The sequence below is a fragment of the Bombina bombina genome, chromosome 6 (genome assembly GCF_027579735.1).
Source record: "Bombina bombina isolate aBomBom1 chromosome 6, aBomBom1.pri, whole genome shotgun sequence".
NCBI classification, from domain to species: Eukaryota; Metazoa; Chordata; class Amphibia; order Anura; family Bombinatoridae; genus Bombina; species Bombina bombina.
In genome coordinates this window covers 657,170,749-657,191,259 of record NC_069504.1, presented here as the reverse complement: position 1 = coordinate 657,191,259, position 20,511 = coordinate 657,170,749, and the positions used below count along the sequence as shown (strand labels likewise).

General features: G+C 40.0%; 1 protein-coding gene across 1 annotated transcript in view; it reads right to left on the bottom strand.

The window, feature by feature from the left end:
• The window catches only part of SERINC4 (serine incorporator 4), a 250,149-nt gene that overhangs the window by 71,464 nt on the left and 158,174 nt on the right, over positions 1 to 20,511 (bottom strand). The window contains exon 8 of the mRNA XM_053719367.1: positions 19,282 to 19,408. Within this exon, the coding sequence (XP_053575342.1) occupies positions 19,282 to 19,408 (127 nt within the window). The remainder of the gene's footprint in view (positions 1 to 19,281; positions 19,409 to 20,511) is intronic.

Below are 20,511 nucleotides of genomic sequence, written 5' to 3'. Positions count from 1 at the left end.
GTTCAGCCACAACATTAAAACCACTGAAAGGTGAAGTGAATAACATTGATGATATCATCACAATGGCACCTTTCAAGGGGTGGGATATATTAGACAGCAATTGAACAGTCAGTTCTTGAATTTCATGTGTTTGAAGCAGGAAAAATAGGCAAGCGAAAAGATCTGAGAGACTTTGACAAGGGCCAAATAGTGATGGCTAGACACATATATACAGTAGGTATAGATATATACTGGTATATATAGGAATATCTATTTAATAAATACAAAGAACATATTCCCTTATGTCAAGAATATTGGAATGTGAAATGTTTAAATTAAATACATAAACATTTTAATAAATATGAATATTGCATAAATATGCTTTAAAGGGACAGTAAATTCAAAATTAAACTTTCATGATTTGGATAGAGCATGCAATTTTAAATAAATTTCCAATTTACATCTGTTATCAAATTTGCTTTGTTCTATGTAAGCTCATAAGAGCTTAGGAGTGTGCACGTGTCTTCAGTACTCTATGGCCTCTATTTACCAAAGTCTGGTGGACCTGATCCGACAGTGCGGATCAGGTCCGCCAGACTTCGCTGAATACGGACAGCTATACGCTCTCCGTATTCAGCATTGCACCAGCAGCACACAAGAGCTGCTGGTGCAACGCCGCCGCCAGCAGGGGGGTGTCAATCAACCCGATCGTACTCGATCGGGTTGAATTCCGCCAATGTCTGTCCGCCTGCTCAGAGCAGGCGAACAGGTTATGGAGCAGCGGTCTTTGTGACCGCTGCTTCATAACTGCTGTTTCTGGCGAGCCAACACGGGGCATCAAGCTCCATTCGGAGCTTGATAGATAGGCCCCTATGGCAGCAGTGTTTTGCAACATTGTATAACAGAGCTACAAATAATGTTGCTAAAAAGTATAAAATAGTTTATGTGCACTAACAGCTACAGAGTGGGTCGTGTATACTGTATTATAGGAGATTGATAAAGAAATCTATATATAATTTAAAATGTTTGTATTTATTGAACCACAAATAAACAATAAATAATGTATTAAATTAAAGTCCTAAAGTCTGTGTACACGGGGCAATTTTTTAGGTACTGCGGTTCCAACCCTTGTTCCCTCTCTTTCCCCCTCTCTTTTGCGCTCTCTCTCTCCCCCTTCTTTTGCTCTCTCTCTCCCCCCTCTTTTGCTCTCTCTCTCCCCCTTCTTTTGCTCTCTCTCTCCCCCCTCTTTTGCTCTCTCTCCCCTCTTTTGCTCTCTCTCCCCTCTTTTGCTCTCTCTCTCTCTCTGTCTCTCTCTTCCCCCCCCTCTTCTGCTCTCTCCCTCTCGCCCTCTTTTGCTCTTTCCCCCTCTTTTGCTCTCTCTCCTCTATTTTGCTCTCTCTCTCTCCCCCCTCTTTTGCTCTCTCTCCCCCCTCTTTTGCGCTCTCTCTTTCCCCCCTCTCTTTTAAACTCTCTCCCCCTCTATTTTGAGCTCTCTCTCCCCCTCTTTTGTGCTCTCTCTCTCCCCCTCTTTTGTGCTCTCTCTCTCCCTCTTTTGCTTTCTCCCGCCTCTTTTTTGCTAGCTGTCTCTTCCCCCTCTTTTGCTCTCTCTCTCCTCCTCTTTTGCTCTCTCTCTCCCCTCTTTTGCTCTCTCTCCCCCTCTCTTTTGCTTTCTCTCTCCCTCTCTTTTGCTCTCTCTCTGCTCTCTTCTCTTTTGCTCTCTCCCCCCTCTTTTGCTCTCTCCCCCCTCTTTTGCTCTCTCTCTCTCCTCTCTTTTGCTCTCTTTCTCCGCTCTCTTTTGCTCTCTCTCTCTCCTCTCTCTTTTGCTCTCTCCCCCCTCTTTTGCTCTCTCCCCCCTCTTTTGCTCTCCTCTCTTTTGCTCTCTCTCTACCCCTCTCTTTTGCTCTCTCTCTCCGCTCTCTTTTGCTCTCTCTCTCTCCCCTCTTTTGCTCTCTCTCCCCTCTTTTGCTCTCTCTCTCTGTTTCTCTCTTCCCCCCCCCCTCTTCTGCTCTCTCCCTCTCGCCCTCTTTTGCTCTCTCCCCCTCTTTTGCTCTCTCTCCTCTATTTTGCTCTCTCTCCCCCCTCTTTTGCTCTCTCTCCCCCCTCTTTTGCGCTCTCTCTTTCCCCCCTCTCTTTTAAACTCTCTCCCCCTCTATTTTGAGCTCTCTCTCCCCCTCTTTTGTGCTCTCTCTCTCCCCCTCTTTTGTGCTCTCTCTCTCCCTCTTTTGCGCTCTCTCTCTCCCTCTTTTGCTTTCTCCCGCCTCTTTTTTGCTAGCTGTCTCTTCTCCCTCTTTTGCTCTCTCTCTCCTCCTCTTTTGCTCTCTCTCTCCCCTCTTTTGCTCTCTCTCCCCCTCTCTTTTGCTTTCTCTCTCCCTCTCTTTTGCTCTCTCTCTGCTCTCTTCTCTTTTGCTCTCTCCCCCCTTTTTTGCTCTCCCCCCCTCTTTTGCTCTCTCTCTCTCCTCTCTTTTGCTCTCTTTCTCCGCTCTCTTTTGCTCTCTCTCTCTCCTCTCTCTTTTGCTCTCTCCCCCCTCTTTTGCTCTCTCCCCCCTCTTTTGCTCTCTCTCCTCTCTTTTGCTCTCTCTCTACCCCTCTCTTTTGCTCTCTCTCTCCGCTCTCTTTTGCTCTCTCTCTCTCCGCTCTCTTTTGCTCTCTCTCCGCTCTCTTTTGCTCTCTGTCTCCGCTCTCTTTTGCTCTCTCCCCCCTCTTTTGCTCGCTCTATCTCTCTCTCCTCTCTTTTGCTCTCTCTCTCCTCTCTTTTGCTCTCTCTCTCCCCCTCTCTTTTGCTCTCTCTCTCCCCCTCTCTTTTGTTCTCTCCCCCTTGTTTGCTCTCTTCCCCCCCTCTTTTGCTCTCTCGCTCTCCTCTCTTTTGCTCTCTCTCTCCTCTCTTTTGCTCTCTCTCTCTCCTCTCTTTTGCTCTCTCTCTCCCCCTCTCTTTTGCTCTCTCTCTCCCCCTCTCTTTTGCTCGCTCTCTCTCTCCGCTCTCTTTTGCTCTCTCTCTCCCCCTCTTTTGCTCTCTCTCTCCCCCTCTTTTGCTCTCTCTCTCTCCCCCCTCTTTTGCTCTCTCTCTCTCTCCCTCCTCTCTTTTGCTCTCTCTTCTCTTTCCCTCCTCTCTTTTGCTCTCTCTCTCTTCCCCCTCTTTTGCTCGCGTTCTCTCTTTCCCTCCTCTGTTTTGGTCTCTCCCACCTCTCTCCCGCCGGCCACGCCCCTCCCGCGTGCTCCCACAAGACCACGGCCCCTCACCACGCCCCGCCCCCATCATGGCATGTCCGGCCATGACCCCATCACGGGACACCCAGCCACGCCCCCACCAGGCAGCTTCCGCAGTGCGCACTACTCTGCTGCTCAAGGCCAGGTATGCTTGTCTGCAGTCTCTGCTGCGCATGACTGCATCTGACGAACATACCTGCCTAATAAAACGAGTCACTTGTAAACTTCCTTTGTAACGGCTTTGTTGATATCAACTTTTACCTTGAAATGCATACAAATCACGTAGTAAGTATAAGTCTCTCAAAAGACAAACACTTGTCAACCAATAGCATGTAGTAGTGGATTATATATGTTTCCAATGAACAATGTCTTTGACTACTCAGAGTCCTCTGTGTTACCAAGTGGTACAAAAGATGATCGTCATTATGGTCCTCTGATGATTATTAAATCGTTTTTTAACAGAACACTTGGATGGACTGTATACCCCTAAGTGAATACCTTAATCTGGATGAACTGTCTCTCATAGCCTGTCGCTTACCGTACTAGAGCCGTGGCACAGGTGTCTACATAGCTCTGTCCATTATTTCCTGGTTTCTTACGTATCACCCACGTGGTCTTTCAGAGGCCAATCCTGGATTGACGATGAGGAATGGTGTTCCGTGAATAATAAGAAGAATCCTTACTCTGTGTAGAGAATATTACAACGGATCTTGAAAGCAAAAGAGTCCTTCTTGAATCCAAGGCAATCCTTTGCTGTCCTTTGTAATTATATGAAATCCAAACATATACTGTCACCATCAACGCGTTTCAAGTTCTTGATAAAGCCGTGGAATATGGTGAAACGTGTTGATGATGACAGTAGATGTTTGGATTCCATATAATTATAAAGGACAGCAAAGGATTGCCTTGGATTCAAGAAGGACTCTTTTGCTTTTAAGATCCGTTGTAAAATTCTCTGCGCAGAGTAAGGATTCTTCTTATTATTCACTGAACACCATTCTGCATCGTCGCTCCAGGATTGGCCTCTGAAAGACCATGTGGGTTATACGTAATGCAACCAGGAAATAATGGACGGAGGTGTGTAGACACCTGTGCCACGGCTCTAGTACGGTAAGCGACTGGCTATGAGAAACAGTTCATCTAGATTAAGGGATGCACTTAGAGGTATACAGTCCGTCCGTGTGTTCTGTTAATAATAATCAGAGGACCATAATGACGATCATCTTTTGTACCACTTGGTAACGCAGAGGACTCTGAGTAGTCAAAGACATTGTTCATTGGAAATATATATAATCCACTACTACATAGTACAGACCCTCTCGAGATACCTACAGAGTGTTCTCCAATTGGTTGACAACTGTTTGTCTTTTGAGAGACTTATACTTACTACGTGATTTGTATGCATTTCAAAGCAAAAGTTGATATCAACAAAGCCGTTACAAAGGAAGTTTACAAGAATCTTGTTTTATTAGGCATTAGCACTTTGAACCAATCATCATCATATTGGTTTTATTTTGTATCAAATTGTTTGCTTTTAATATATAATATCGATTTGCTTGTTTAGATAAGGGTTTTTATAACATAATAATTGTACTTAGAAAAGGGTTTTAAAATGACCGGTCATTTATAATAGTACAATATTTTAATACTTTATTTGTGGTTCAATAAATACAAACATTTTAATTTATATATAGATTTCTTTATCAATCTCCTATAATACAGTATACATGACCCACCCTGTAGCTGTTAGTGCACAAAAATTATTTTTCTGTTTTTTGGGAGCAGAGTTGTATATGTGCAAGGGCGTTAACCAGCGCAACACTTAACTTTTATCTTTCAATACAAATAATGTTGCAAAACACTGCTGCCATAGAGTACTACCGACACGTGCACACTCCTGAACGAAGCAAATTTGATAACAAGTAAATTGGAAAGTTGTTTAAAATTGAATGCGCTATCTAAATCATGAAAGTTTAATTTTGACTTTATTTTCCCTTTAACCTGTTTTTAGCTACTTGACTGCAAAGGGCTCCAAAGCACATATACAGTATATATGTATGTTACGGGTAAAGTAAGAAACCCGGGTAAAATGGACATTACCCAAGCGGCTGTGGGTAAAGCCCGATGTACTGTAATTCCCCCATCTACACTATTTCTTTTGCCTCCGCCTGGGGTGTTCAAGGAAGGTGCCCCTCTGATTCTCTGGCATCCACGCCAAATGAACTTTTGCCCCCCTTTAACCCCCCAGACGGAGGCAAAAAAGATAGTAAAGATGGGGGAACAATGCATGCTATATAAGTTTGATGCAGTGACTCGATGACTCTGAGGGGATTTATGATCTTACATTGGGCTTTAACCCACAGCTGCTTGAGTAATGTCTGTATTACCCGGGTATCTGACTTTACCCGCAACATATATATATATATATATATATATATATATATATATATATATATATATATATATATATATATATATATATCAAAATTCATTAAAATTATGGGGGGAAATAAAAAACTGAAATTAAAATCCTCCATGTCTCTCTCAAAATTAAATCAATGTAAATATTTGCATAGGAAATTAGTACATTTAGGCAAGTATCCCTGCTTGCTTTTCCCCAGAAATTCTTAATATACAATGTTTCCAAAGCACAAGAGAATTGTGGGTAAGATATGCAAATTAGATTTGCAAATTCTCAGTTTTTTTGCTTAAAAATACATAATTTATGTAAGAACTTACCTGATAAATTCATTTCTTTCATATTAGCAAGAGTCCATGAGCTAGTGACGTATGGGATATACATTCCTACCAGGAGGGGCAAAGTTTCCCAAACCTAAAAATGCCTATAAATACACCCCTCACCACACCCACAAATCAGTTTAACGAATAGCCAAGAAGTGGGGTGATAAGAAAAAAGTGCGAAAGCATAAAAAATAAGGAATTGGAATAATTGTGCTTTATACAAAAAAATCATAACCACCACAAAAAAAGGGTGGGTCTCATGGACTCTTGCTAATATGAAAGAAATGAATTTATCAGGTAAGTTCTTACATAAATTATGTTTTCTTTCATGTAATTAGCAAGAGTCCATGAGCTAGTGACGTATGGGATAATAAATACCCAAGATGTGGAACTTCCACGCAAGAGTCACTAGAGAGGGAGGGATAAAATAAAGACAGCCAATTCCGCTGAAAAATAATCCACACCCAAAACAAAGTTTAAATCTTATAATGAAAAAAAATGAAAATATAAGCAGAAGAATCAAACTGAAACAGCTGCCTGAAGTACTTTTCTACCAAAGACTGCTTCTGAGGAAGAAAACACATCAAAATGGTAGAATTTAGTAAAAGTATGCAAAGAAGACCAAGTTGCTGCTTTGCAAATCTGATCAACCGAAGCTTCATTCCTAAATGCCCAGGAAGTAGAGACTGACCTAGTTGAATGAGCTGTAATCCTTTGAGGCAGAGTTCTACCTGACTCAACATAAACATGATGAACCAAAGACTTTAACCACGATGCCAAAGAAATGGCAGAAGCCTTCTGACCTTTCCTTGAACCAGAAAAGATAACAAATAGACTAGAAGTCTTCCGGAAATCTTAGTAGCTTCAACATAATATTTCAAAGCTCTAACTACAACCAAAGAATGCAACAATCTTTCCTTAGAGATCTTAGGATTAGGACACAATGAAGGAACTACAATTTCTCTACTAATGTTGTTAGAATTCACAACCTTAGGTAAAAATTAAAATGAAGTTCGCAAAACCACCTTATCCTGATGAAAAATCAGAAAAGGAGACTCACAAGAAAGAGCAGATAATTCAGAAACTCTTCTAGCAGAAGAGATGGCCAAAAGAAACAAAACTTTCCAAGAAAGTAATTTAATATCCAGCGAATGCATAGGTTCAAACGGAGGAGCTTGAAGAGCCCCTAGAACCAAATTCAAACTCCAAGGAGGAGAAATTGACTTAATAACAGGTTTTATACGAACCAAAGCTTGTAAAAAACAATAAATATCAGGAAGACTAGCAATCTTTCTGTGAAAAAAAACAGAAAGAGCAGAGATTTGTCCTTTCAAGGAACTTGCAGACAAACCTTTATCCAGACCATCCTGAAGAATCTGTAAAAATTCTAGGAATTCTAAAAGAATGCCAAGAAAAATGATGAGAAGAACACCAAGAAATGTAAGTCTTCCAGACTCGATAATATATCATCCTAGATACAGATTTACGAGCCTGTAACATAGTATTAATTACGGAGTCAGAGAAACCTCTATGACTGAGAATCAAGTGTTCAATCTCCATACCTTCAAATTTAAGGATTTGAGATCCTGATGGAAAAAAAGGACCTTACGATAGAAGGTCTGGTCTTAACGGAAGAGTCCACGGTTGGCAAGTAGCCATCCGGACAAGATCCGCATACCAAAACCTGTGAGGCCATGCTGGAGCCACCAGCAGAATAAACTAACGCTCCTTTAGAATCTTGGAAATCACTCTTGGAAGAAGAACTAGAGGCGGAAAGATATAAGCAGGATGATACTTCCAAGGAAGTGACAATGCATCCACTGCTTCCGCCTGGGGATCCCTGGATCTGGACAGATACCTGGGAAGCTTCTTGTTTAGATGAGAAGCCATCAGATCTATTTCTGGAAGTCCCCATATTTGAACAATCTGAATAAATACCTCTGGGTGAAGAGACCATTCGCCCGGATGTAGCATTTGGCGACTGAGATAATCCGCTTCCCAATTGTCTATACCTGGGATATGAACCGCAGAAATTAGACAGGAGCTGGATTCCGCCCATACAAGTATTCGAGAGACTTCTTTCATAGCCAGAGGACTGTGAGTTCCTCCTTGATGATTGACATATGCTACGGTTGTGACATTGTCCGTCTGCAAACAAATGAACAACTCTCTCTTTAGAAGAGGCCACGACTGAAGAGCTCTGAAAATTGCACGGAGTTCCAAAATATTGATTGGTAATCTCGCCTCCTGAGATTCCCAAACCCCTTGTGCTGTCAGAAACCCCCATACAGCTCCCCAACCTGTCAGACTTGCATCTGTTGAGATCACAGTCTAGGTTGTAAGAACAAAAGAAGCCCCCTGAACTAAACGATGGTGGTCTGTCCACCACGTCAGAGAGTGTTGAACAATCGGTTTTAAAGATATAAATTGAGATATCTTTGTATAATCCCTGCACCACTGGTTCAGCATACAGAGCTGAAGAGGTCGCATGTGAAAACGAGCAAAGGGGATCGCGTCCAATGCAGCAGTCATAAGACCTAGAATTTCCATGCATAAGGCTACCGAAGGGAAAGATTGAGACTGAAGGTTTCGACAAGCTGAAACCAATTTCAGACGTCTCTTGTCCGTCAGAGACAGAGTCAAGGACACTGAATCTATCAGGAAACCTAAAAAGGTTACCCTTGTCTGAGGAATCAAACAAACTTTTTGGTAAATTGATCCTCCAACCATGTTCTTGAAGAAACAACACTTATAAAAGACTGGAAAGGTTCTTTCTAGTGAAAATGAGCAAAAGGAATTGAATCCAATGCTGTGGCCATAAGACCTAAAACTTCTATGCATATATAGCAACTGAAGGAAATAAGAGTGACTAAAGGTACCGACAGACGGAACCCAATAAAATTATCCCTTGTCTGATAGAGACAAGGACAGCGACACAAACTATCTGGAAACCTAAAATAGGTGACCCTTGTGTGAGGAATCAAGAGCTTTTGAAAAAAAGATCCTCTAACTATGTCCTGAAGAGCAAGTGAATCATATGAGATTCCGCATCCTCAGAAAATAATCTGAATGAAAACAGAAAAATATAAATATGCATTTATTGTATCTAATGAAAACAAATAATGCTAACAATGACCATAAAAAGGCAAAATAGTTTGAATAAAACTCCAAAACCCGGTTCCTCAAAAGGAACTGGAAGAAATACCCCAGAAGATTCCAGGTCTGAGCAGCGCTTGAACCCCATGGGTGCCCAGCCATGCTTCAACAGTACCCAAAATATATAGGACAGAAACACAGTTAAAGAAAGTGTTAGCCTTACTGGAATAAAATCAAAGAAATTTGGACAAAATAGAACCAAATAAATTTCAAAGAAGTCTTAACCTGCCCCTTACCAGCCAAGCTGGAATACGGCACGTACATCGCAATATTAGGGAGCTGATTTCGAACTCCAATTATAAACATGTTACTTGGGAAAGAACTCAGGAATTTGTTCCTTAATAAGAACAACCAAACTAGTATAAGCTCAAAGTTTTAGTCTTAGAACTCAATCTTGAAGCCCAGAGTAACAGTTAAGAATTGAATCCAATTATAAAACAAATAATTGATTATCTTAGAACAAAAGAAATATGGATTTTTTTTTTATTTTTTTTTAAATCACAAAATTCTTCTAGCTAAAAAAGCTAAAGACATAGATTAACCCTCATTTGCGAAAATATTCAATAAATGAAGACACAAATGAAATTATTAGCATGATAGTCCAGTTTAAAGGACCAGCTAATACAGTGGACTTGCATAATCAATAAATGCAAAACAACAAGACAAATGCAATAGCACCTAGTCTAGTAAATGTTGTCCCTTTAACAATGCTAAAATAAATCATAATATGATACTTGATCTTAAAGTAAACAGAGAAAATGAAGCAATTGCAATATCCAAATAAATCACAGGACCAAGAAAAGTACCTGAAACTAAATAATTTTCCATAAATAAGATACAACTATCTAAAGGAAAATAAATACTATTTTGCTATAGAAACAATAGCATAATTAGTAGAATTAGAGATAGCCCCAATAAATTGGAGAACCCTCCAAATTGAATTTAACTGCTGGCAAAGAATATAGTTTAAAACCTTTGAAGAAGGAATAAAAGAAAATTCTCAGCCTATTCCATTCCCTAGTATGGGGAAATGGAAAGAAAACCTCTGAAAACACAGAAGAAATAAATAGGCAGAAATAGTGTCAGCTAGTCTTAAAAAACTAGATACCGTAATATCCAAAATAATCAACACCTTTTCAACAAAGAACAAATGGAAGAAAGACAACAATGACGCTCAAATTTTTTAGCGCCAAAAAAAGCTGCCCACATTATTTGGCGCCTAAATGCTTTTGGCAAAAAAATGACGCAACTTCCGGCGACACGTATGACGCCGGAAATGACAAGAAAATTTTTGCGCCAAGAAAGTCCGCGCCAAGAATGACGCAATAAAATGAAGCATTTTCAGCCCCCGCGAGCCTAACAGCCCACAGGAAAAAAGTCAAATTTTAAGGTAAGAAAAAATTGATTTATTCATATGCATTATCCCAAATATGAAACTGACTGTCTGAAAATAAGGAACGTTGAACATCCTGAATCAAGGCAAATAAATGTTTAAACACATACAGGGAGTGCAGAATTATTAGGCAAGTTGTATTTATGAGGATTAATTTTATTATTGAACAGCAACCATGTTCTCAATGAACCCAAAAAACTCATTAATATCAAAGCTGAATATTTTTGGAAGTAGTTTTTAGTTTTAGCTATTTTAGGGGGATATCTGTGTGTGCAGGTGACTATTACTGTGCATAATTATTAGGCAACTTAACAAAAAACAAATATATACCCATTTCAATTATTTATTTTTACCAGTGAAACCAATATAACATCTCAACATTCACAAATATACATTTCTGACATTAAAAAACAAAACAAAAACAAATCAGTGACCAATATAGCCACCTTTCTTTGCAAGGACACTCAAAAGCCTGCCATCCATGGATTCTGTCAGTGTTTTGATCTTTTCACCATCAACATTGCGTGCAGCAGCAACCACAGCCTCCCAGACACTGTTCAGAGAGGTGTACTGTTTTCCCTCCTTGTAAATCTCACATTTGATGATGGACCACAGGTTCTCAATGGGGTTCAGATCAGGTGAACAAGGAGGCCATGTCATTAGATTTTCTTCTTTTATACCCTTTCTTGCCAGCCACGCTGTGGAGTACTTGGATGCGTGTGATGGAGCATTGTCCTGCATGAAAATCATGTTTTTCTTGAAGGATGCAGACTTCTTCCTGTACCACTGCTTGAAGAAGGTGTCTTCCAGAAACTGGCAGTAGGACTGGGAGTTGAGCTTGACTCCATCCTCAACCCGAAAAGGCCCCACAAGCTCATCTTTGATGATACCAGCCCAAACCAGTACTCCACCTCCACCTTGCTGGCGTCTGAGTCGGACTGGAGCTCTCTGCCCTTTACCAATCCAGCCACGGGCCCATCCATCTGGCCCATCAAGACTCACTCTCATTTCATCAGTCCATAAAACCTTAGAAAAATCAGTCTTGAGATATTTCTTGGCCCAGTCTTGACGTTTCAGCTTGTGTGTCTTGTTCAGTGGTGGTCGTCTTTCAGCCTTTCTTACCTTGGCCATGTCTCTGAGTATTGCACACCTTGTGCTTTTGGGCACTCCAGTGATGTTGCAGCTCTGAAATATGGCCAAACTGGTGGCAAGTGGCATCTTGGCAGCTGCACGCTTGACTTTTCTCAGTTCATGGGCAGTTATTTTGCGCCTTGGTTTTTCCACACGCTTCTTGCGACCCTGTTGACTATTTTGAATGAAACGCTTGATTGTTCGATGATCACGCTTCAGAAGCTTTGCAATTTTAAGAGTGCTGCATCCCTCTGCAAGATATCTCACTATTTTTGACTTTTCTGAGCCTGTCAAGTCCTTCTTTTGACCCATTTTGCCAAAGGAAAGGAAGTTGCCTAATAATTATGCACACTTGATATAGGGTGTTGATGTCATTAGACCACACCCCTTCTCATTACAGAGATGCACATCACCTAATATGCTTAATTGGTAGTAGGCTTTCGAGCCTATACAGCTTGGAGTAAGACAACATGCATAAAGAGGATGATGTGGTCAAAATACTCATTTGCCTAATAATTCTGCGCTCCCTGTATATTTAGAACTTTATATAAAAGTGCCCAACCATAGCTTAGAGTGTCACAGAAAATAAGACTTACTTACCCCAGGACACTCATCTACATGTAGTAGAAAGCCAAACCAGTACTGAAACGAGAATCAGTAGAGGTAATGGTATATATAAGAGTATATCGTCGATCTGAAAAGGGAGGTAAGAGATGAATCTCTACGACCGATAACAGAGAACCTATGAAATAGACCCCGTAGAAGGAGATCATTGAATTCAAATAGGCAATACTCTCCTCACATCCCTCTGACATTCACTGCACTCTGAGAGGAAAACCGGGCTCCAACCTGCTGCGGAGCGCATATCAACGTAGAATCTAGCACAAACTTTCTTCACCACCTCCATGGGAGGCAAAGTTTGTAAAACTGATTTGTGGGTGTGGTGAGGGGTGTATTTATAGGCATTTTGAGGTTTGGGAAACTTTGCCCCTCCTGGTAGGAATGTATATCCCATACATCACTAGCTCATGGACTCTTGTTAATTACATGAAAGAAATACTGTTTTGACACAGCGATCCTTTTAAACAGGATTATGACAGCAAACCAGAAATCACTCACTAGACAAGTCTAGTGATGGAAATTGTCAGTATTCATTTGTTTCCTTTATTTTTAAGTGGTTAATTTTTATCTTAGTTTGGTATTGTAGCTACAGGTGAAGTTTTAACCTGTAGCTTTGAAACATTAACATTTAAAGAAAAGAATGTACATGTTTAAAGAAAATTCTATTTTAGTTTTGTTCTAAAGGGACAGTAAAGTCAAAATTAAACTTTTATATTCGGATAGAGCATGTAATTTTAAACAACTTTAATTTACTTCTGTTTTCAAATTTGCATCATTTTCTTTGTATCTTTTATTGAAGAGTAAAACTAGGTAGGCTGATAAGAGCTCAGGAGAGTGCACATGTCTTTATTACTCTATGTCAGCAGGGTTTTGCAGCCTCGACTACTGCAACTCCGTCCTCTCTGGTCTACCTAGCTGCCGCATAGTTCCTTTACAATCCATTATGAATGCCTCTGCCAGGCTCATCTTCCATACTCGTCGCTCTTCATCTGCTGCACCTCTCTGCCAATCCCTTCACTGGCTTCCTCTTGCCTCTAGGATTAAACATAAAATCCTCACCTTGACATATAAAGCTCTCAACTGCACTGCTCCCCCCTACATCTCAGAACTTGTCTCTAGATACTCTCCCTCCCGTCCCCTTCAATCAGCTCAGGATCTCCTCCTCTCCTCCTCTCTTGTTACTTCCTCACATTCCCGTTTACAGGACTTCTCCAGACTGGCCTCCATCTTGTGGAATTCCCTGCCTCGCTCCATAAGACTCTCCCCTAGATTTAACAGCTTCAAGCACTCCCTAAAAACTCTACTATTCAGGGATGCATACAACCAACACTAACCTTTCCTAACTCCATTGCTTTCCCCTTGAACCCCTTAGATTGTAAGCCTATGGGCCCAGCTGTTTACAGATCGCTTCATAAGAGCCGACTACAACAGTGAAACTCTCGGCAGGGCTCTCTACCCAATTGACCCCTACAAAAGCTATCCTGTACACCGACTATGTTTACAGAGCTTCAGAATCTGTTGGCGCTCTACAAATACCTGATAATAATAATAATAATAATCTCTGTTATTTTTTTGAAGATTTTATATAATCAGAAGTTCACTATTTTCTACAAATGTTGAGATGTCATGTTTATTCAAGTTACAGTCAGTATTTTTTAGATATACATAAGTAGCTTAAATCAAGCTAGAGTTTTTCTACTTGGAAAAAAATAATAATATTTGCAGTAGCTAGAATAAATTTTTTTAAATCCATAGTTATGACGCATAACGCATATCAATATCCCATGTAATAGATAATCTCTAGCTGCGGTGTGCCTAAAAAAGTTTACACCTTGATAGTCTCTTGCTGCATTGCTACAAGTGTTGCTATTTCTAACTTAACCTAAACTTAAAGGGACAGTAAACCTACAAACTAATGTTATATAATTCTGCACATAGTGCACATTAGCTTAGCTCTGGTCTGGTAGCGGGAGCAAGCTACATTCAGTTTAATGGCGCGATCGGGCCGACTGTGACTAGGACTGTGACTAGGCAGCGTGCCTGCGATGCGCTTATGCAAATTAAGACCCGCTCAGTAGAGTCAGGAGTGGCAGTCAGGAAAATTGCATTATGGAAAATAATATCTCTTCAATCGTTAGATTTATAAGCTTGGCGCTAAGCTAAAGTTATATAATTCTGCACTATGTGCAGAATTATATAACATTAGTTCGTAGGTTTACTGTCCCTTTAACATATTGGTTGTATTAAAGTGAAACGCTAGGATTTACCAATGCAACAAATAAAGATCCAGATTACGAGTTTTGCGTTATGGCTGACTCGCTAATAACTTGTACATTATTTTCACTGCTCACCTTTCATAGCACTGCTATTACAGGTTTGCAAAAACCCGGCTTGTGCGGGCGATATGGTTGCGTTGATTTCCATACTTCATGCAAATACAAGCAGTGTTTTGACGTGCTCGTGCACGATTTCCCCATAGACATCAATGGGGAGAGCCGCTAAAAAAAAGCCTAACACCTGCAATCGCGGAGCGTAAAGCTCCGTAACGCAGCCCCATTGATGTCTATGGGGAAAAAAAGTATTAACCCCTAATCTAGCCCCTAAACCTCTGGCCTCCCACATCACTAATATTAAATAAATATATTAAACCCTAACGTAACCCTAACCCTAAGTCTAACCCTAACGTAACCCTAACCCTAACACCCCCTAACTTTAACATAATTAAAATAATTCTAAATAAAACTTACTATTAATAACTAAATAATTCCTATTTAAAAATAAATACTTACTTACCTGTAAAATAAACAATAAGCTAGCTACACTATAACTAATAGTTACATTGTAGTTAGCTTAGTTGTTATTTTTATTTCACAGGTAAGTGTGCATTTATTTAAACTAGGTAGACTAGTTAGTAAATAGCTATTAACTATTTACTAACTACCTAGTTAAAATAAATACAAATGTACCTGTAAAATAAAACCTAACCTGAGTTACACTAACACCTAACATTACAATAAAATTAAATAAATTAAATTAACAAAATACAATTATCTAAATTACAAAAAGGGCCTTTTGCGGGGCATTGCCCCAAAGAAATCAGCTCTTTTACCTGTAAAAAAAATACAAACAACCCCCCAACAGTAAAAGCCACCACCCACACAACCAAACCCCCCCAAATAAAACCCTATCAAACCTAAGCTCCCCATTGCCCTAGAAAAAGCGCATTTGGATGGGCATTGCCCTTAAAAGGGCATTTAGCTCTTTAACATTGCCCAAAACCCTAAGCTAAAAATAAAACCCACCCAATAAACCCTTAAAAAAAACTAACACTAACCCCCGACGATCCACTTACAGTTTTTAAAGACCGGGCATCCATCCTTATCCAAGTGGATAGAAGTCCTCATCGAAGCCGGCAGATGTCTTCATCCAAGCGGGTAGAAGTCCTCCTCAAAGCCGGCAGAAGTCTTCATCCAAGCGGGCAGAAGTCTTCATCCAGACGGCATCTTCTATCTTCATCCATCCGGCGCGGAGAGGGTCCATCTTCAAGACATCCGGCGTGGAGCATCCTCTTCTTATGATTATTGCTGAAGTAGGAGGTTTCCCTTGAGCTCTAATTCTATTGGCTGATTGGAACAGCCAATAGGATTTCTTTACCCTTAATTCCTATTGGCTGAATTCTATCAGCCAATCGGAATGTAAGGGACGCCATCTTGGATGACGTAATTTAAAGGGAAACTTCATTCTTCAGCAACCATCGTAAGAAGAGGATGCTCCGCGCCGGATGTCTTGAAGATAAACCCGCTCCACTTCGGATGGATAAAAATAGAAGATGCCGTCTGGATGAAGACTTCTGCCCGCTTGGATGAAGACTTCTGCTGGCTTGGATGAAGACTTCTTTCGGCTTTGATGAGGACTTCTGCCTGCTTGGATGAGGATGGATGTCCGTTCTTCAAAAACTGTAAGTGGATCATCGGGGGTTAGTGTTAGTTTTTTTTAAGGGTTTATTGGGTGGGTTTTATTTTTAGCTTAGGGTTTTGGGGAATGTAAAAGAGCTGAATGCCCTTTTAAGGGCAATGCCCATCCAAATGCCCTTTTCAGGGCAATGGGGAGCTTAGGTTTATTTAGATAGGGTTTTATTCCGGGGGTTTGGTTGTATGGGTGGTGGGTTTTACTGTTGGGTGTTTTTTTGTATTTTTTTTTACAGGTAAAAGAACTGATTTCTGTGGGGCAATGCCCCGCAAAAGGCCCTTTTAAGGGCAATGGGGAGCTTAGGTTTATTTAGATAGGGTTTTATTCCGGGGGTTTGGTTGTATGGGTGGTGGGTTTTACTGTTGGGTGTTTTTTTGTATTTTTTTTTACAGGTAAAAGAACTGATTTCTGTGGGGCAATGCCCCGCAAAAGGCCCTTTTAAGGGCCATTGGCAGTTTAGTGTAGGCTAGGGTTTTTTTTTTTATTTTGGGGGTGCTTTTTATTTTGATAGGGCTATTAGATTAGGTGTAATTTGTTTTTATTTTTGATAATTTCTTTTTTTTATTCTGTGTAATTTAGTGTTTATTTTTTTTTGTAATTTAGATAATTTTATTATGTTAATTTAATTTTATTGTAATTTTAGGTGTTAGTATAACTCAGGTTAGGCTTTTTTTCAGGTAAATTTGTATTTATTTTAACTAGGTAGCTAGTAAATAGTTAATAATTTACTAACTAGTCTACCTAGTTAAAATAAATACAAACCTACCTGTGAAATAAAAATAAAACCTAAGATAGCTACAATGTAACTATTAGTTATATTGTATCTAGCTTAGGTTTTGTTTTATAGGTAAGTTTGTATTTAGTTTCAAATAGGAATTATTTAGGTAATAATAGTAGGTTTTATTTAGATTTATTTTAATTATATTTAAGTTAGGGGGTGTAAGGGTTAGGTTTAGGAGTTAATAGGTTTATTATAGCGGCGGAGTGGGCGAACGGCAGATTAGGGGTTAATTATATTTAAATAGTGTTTTTGATGCGGGAGGGCGGTGGTTTAGGGGTTAATAATATTGTTATAGTGGCGACGATGTCGGGGAGCGGCGGAATAGGGGTAAATACATTTTTTAAGTGGCGGCGATGTCCGGAGCGGCAGATTAGGGGTTAATAAATTTATTATAGTGTTTGCGGTGCAGGAGGGCCTCGGTTTAGGGATTAATAGGTAGTTTATGGGTGTTGGTGTACTTTGTGACAGTTTAGTTATGGGTTTTATGGTACAGCTTTGTAACGTAAAACTCATAACTACTGACTTTAGATGGCGGTATGGATCTTGTCATTTTAGGCAGTACCGCTCACTTTTTGGCCTCATAGCAAAACTTGTAATACTGGCGCTATGGAAGTCCCATTGAAAAACGACTTTTTTAAAAGTGGGGTACTGACGTTGCCTGACGGCCAAAAAAGTGTGCGGTACAGCTATTCTGACAAGACTTGTAATAGCAGCGGTAGGGAAAAAGAATCGTTGTGGGCCGTAATGATGCTTTTTCACTCATAACGCCAAACTCATAATCTGGCTGAAATTAAATAAAATAAAATACTTCATGCTGAAAGTTCCTTTATTTGACTGCAGTGTTCGCTGAGTTGAGCGCCTCAGGCCGCCCATGGCAGAACGCTATTTATCACTGAGGTGAGTTTAGCCAATAACGTGCTAGCTATCTGGCATAATGCCAGCTGGCTCGCACTGCTATTGGCTCAAATCACATCAGTGATAAATAGCGTTCTGCCGTGGGCCCTCAGTGTGGCGAATGCTACAGACAAATAAAGGAACTTTCTGCATGGAGTATTTTATACTTCATGACTGAAAGTCCCCTTTATTTGTTGCACTGGTAAATGGATTTACTATTACTTTACTTTAGTGCTGAACTTCAGCTAGTTATATCTTATAAAGCAAAGGTACAACATAGTACCTAAAATATTGTGACAGTTCCTCATACCATCCGGTTTATACTGGATATCTGCCCCTCAAACACACCTATTAAATACTGATTGTGTTTGAATCTGATTATAATAAATACAGCTGCTCCCAGTAACTGTATGTGAACCAGATCGAAATAAAGTAGCTTTCTCATATGTTTAGTTTGTAAAAAAATAGTTGAGCACCAAACACCTCCTATAACCAATTTGTCTATTTCTTATATTGCTCTAAGTTAATGATATTATTGTTCAAGTTACCTGCCAGTTGCTAATTAAAATTCAAGAGTTCCCATTCACTACTCACAAGCCCCTAACATGTTTTGCCATTCACCGACTTTTTCACCTACACCAAAATAATAAAATCCTAATAACCTGTGGATATAAAGAGATGAATAGACCGAAAAACAGAATAAGTTGTGCCATTGATTTTCGTACCCAACATATGTGTGGACAATGTTCACAGACAGGTAACCTGTCTGCAAACCTTTGGACTTGCCAATGTTAGAATTTAACATTGCATAAGCAAACACTTATGCAGCAGTTGGTTGCATGAGAGCAGGGCTTATTAGACATCCCAAACAATTGAGTCTGGGATGTTTAACATCCCAAACCTCTGAGGTTGCAGACAGAGGGCTGCTGGTCCTAAGGGGAAACTGCCTCTGAGCTATTCCAGCGCTAGTTGCACAGCTGAGTCATAAGTGATGTTGATTGGTTCAGTGGAAGTTTCTGTTCGAAAGCAGCAGTTCTATTTGTCTCCTTATCAGTATATTACCTATGTGTTTAACCTTGTAGATTTGCTGGGTCGATAGTGATAAAATGATATGCTTTCATGAATGAAAGGATGTCATGTTTTCATTATAATGGCCCTTTAATCAGTTTAAAGAAGTATTACAAAAGGCATATTACAGAGAACTGGAAAACCCCTACATCTCGTTCTATAAATAAAATGCTAAAAAATAAATCATTGTTAAGAGACAAGAACTTTCTTGGAAACTAAAAGACAAGACAGCTTGCTAACACAACATGTACATAATGAAGACGTGCTATACGAAGAAGCCTGTCTGGCATAACGTAATTGAGGCATATTATTATTGTACGTAATTAGGGCGGTGTTTACATACCAGGCAAACAGGACACAAGCATACATGATAGCAGCTCCAATTATAGCAATGGTAGCATCTTCTGTTTCTAGTCCATCCCTGCTGATGCTGGGGAAGCAGCTGGTGAGATTCTCCCCTTTATACTGCACTAAGGATACCAAAGATACATATGGGGTTAATAAATACACTCACACAAACATGTGTTTGCTTGAAAATTAGTACTCAATGACATAATTGTATGAAAAAAAATTACCCCAAGAAACATATGTAAAACTATGAACAAGGGATTTAACAATGGGGTCATGTTCTGCGGTTGGAATTTAGAGCCACATCTTTATAGCTAAGACTTCACATAAAACAAAAGATTGTGAGGGAATCCAGGGTTGCCTGGTATTTACATAATGTTATCCTAAGAAATAATTAGGTTAATACTTCATTATTTAATATGGGTCTTTTGGTTCTTAGCTACATCAAAAAAACAAAATGTATGCTTACCTGATAAATTTCTTTATTTTGCGATGTACAGAGTCCACAGATTTATCCTAACTTGTGGGATATTGTCCTTCCTGACAGGAAGTAGCAAAGAGAGCACCACAGCAGAGCTGTCTATATAGCTCCCCCCCTTAACTCCACCCCCCAGTCATTCGACCGAAGGCCAAGGAAGAAAAGGAGAAACTATAAGGTGCAGAGTTGACTGAAGTTTACATAAAAAAATACTATCTGTCTTGAATAGACAGGGCGGGCCGTGGACTCGGTACATCGCCAAAGAAAGAAATTTATTAGGTAAGCATTAATTTTGTTTTCTTTTGCATGATGTACCGAGTCCACGGATTCATCCTAACTTGTGGGATACCAATACCAAAGCTTTAGGACACGGATGAAGGGAGGGACAAGACAGGAACCTAAACGGAAGGCACCACTGCTTGCAAAACCTTTCTCCCAAAAATAGCCTCCGAAGAAGCAAAAGTATCAAATTTATAAAAATTTTAAAAGGTATGAAGTGACGACCAAGTAGCAGCCTTACAAATCTGTTCAACAGAAGCATCATTTTTAAAAGCCCATGTGGAAGCTACCGCTCTAGTAGAATGAGCTGTAATCCTTTCCGGAGGCTGCTGTCCAGCAGTCTCATAAGCCATACGGATGATGCTTTTCAGCCAAAAGGAAAGAGAAGTCGCTGTAGCCTTTTGACCCCTATGCTTTCCAGAATAGACAACAAACAAAGAAGATTTTGACGAAAATCTTTGGTTGCCT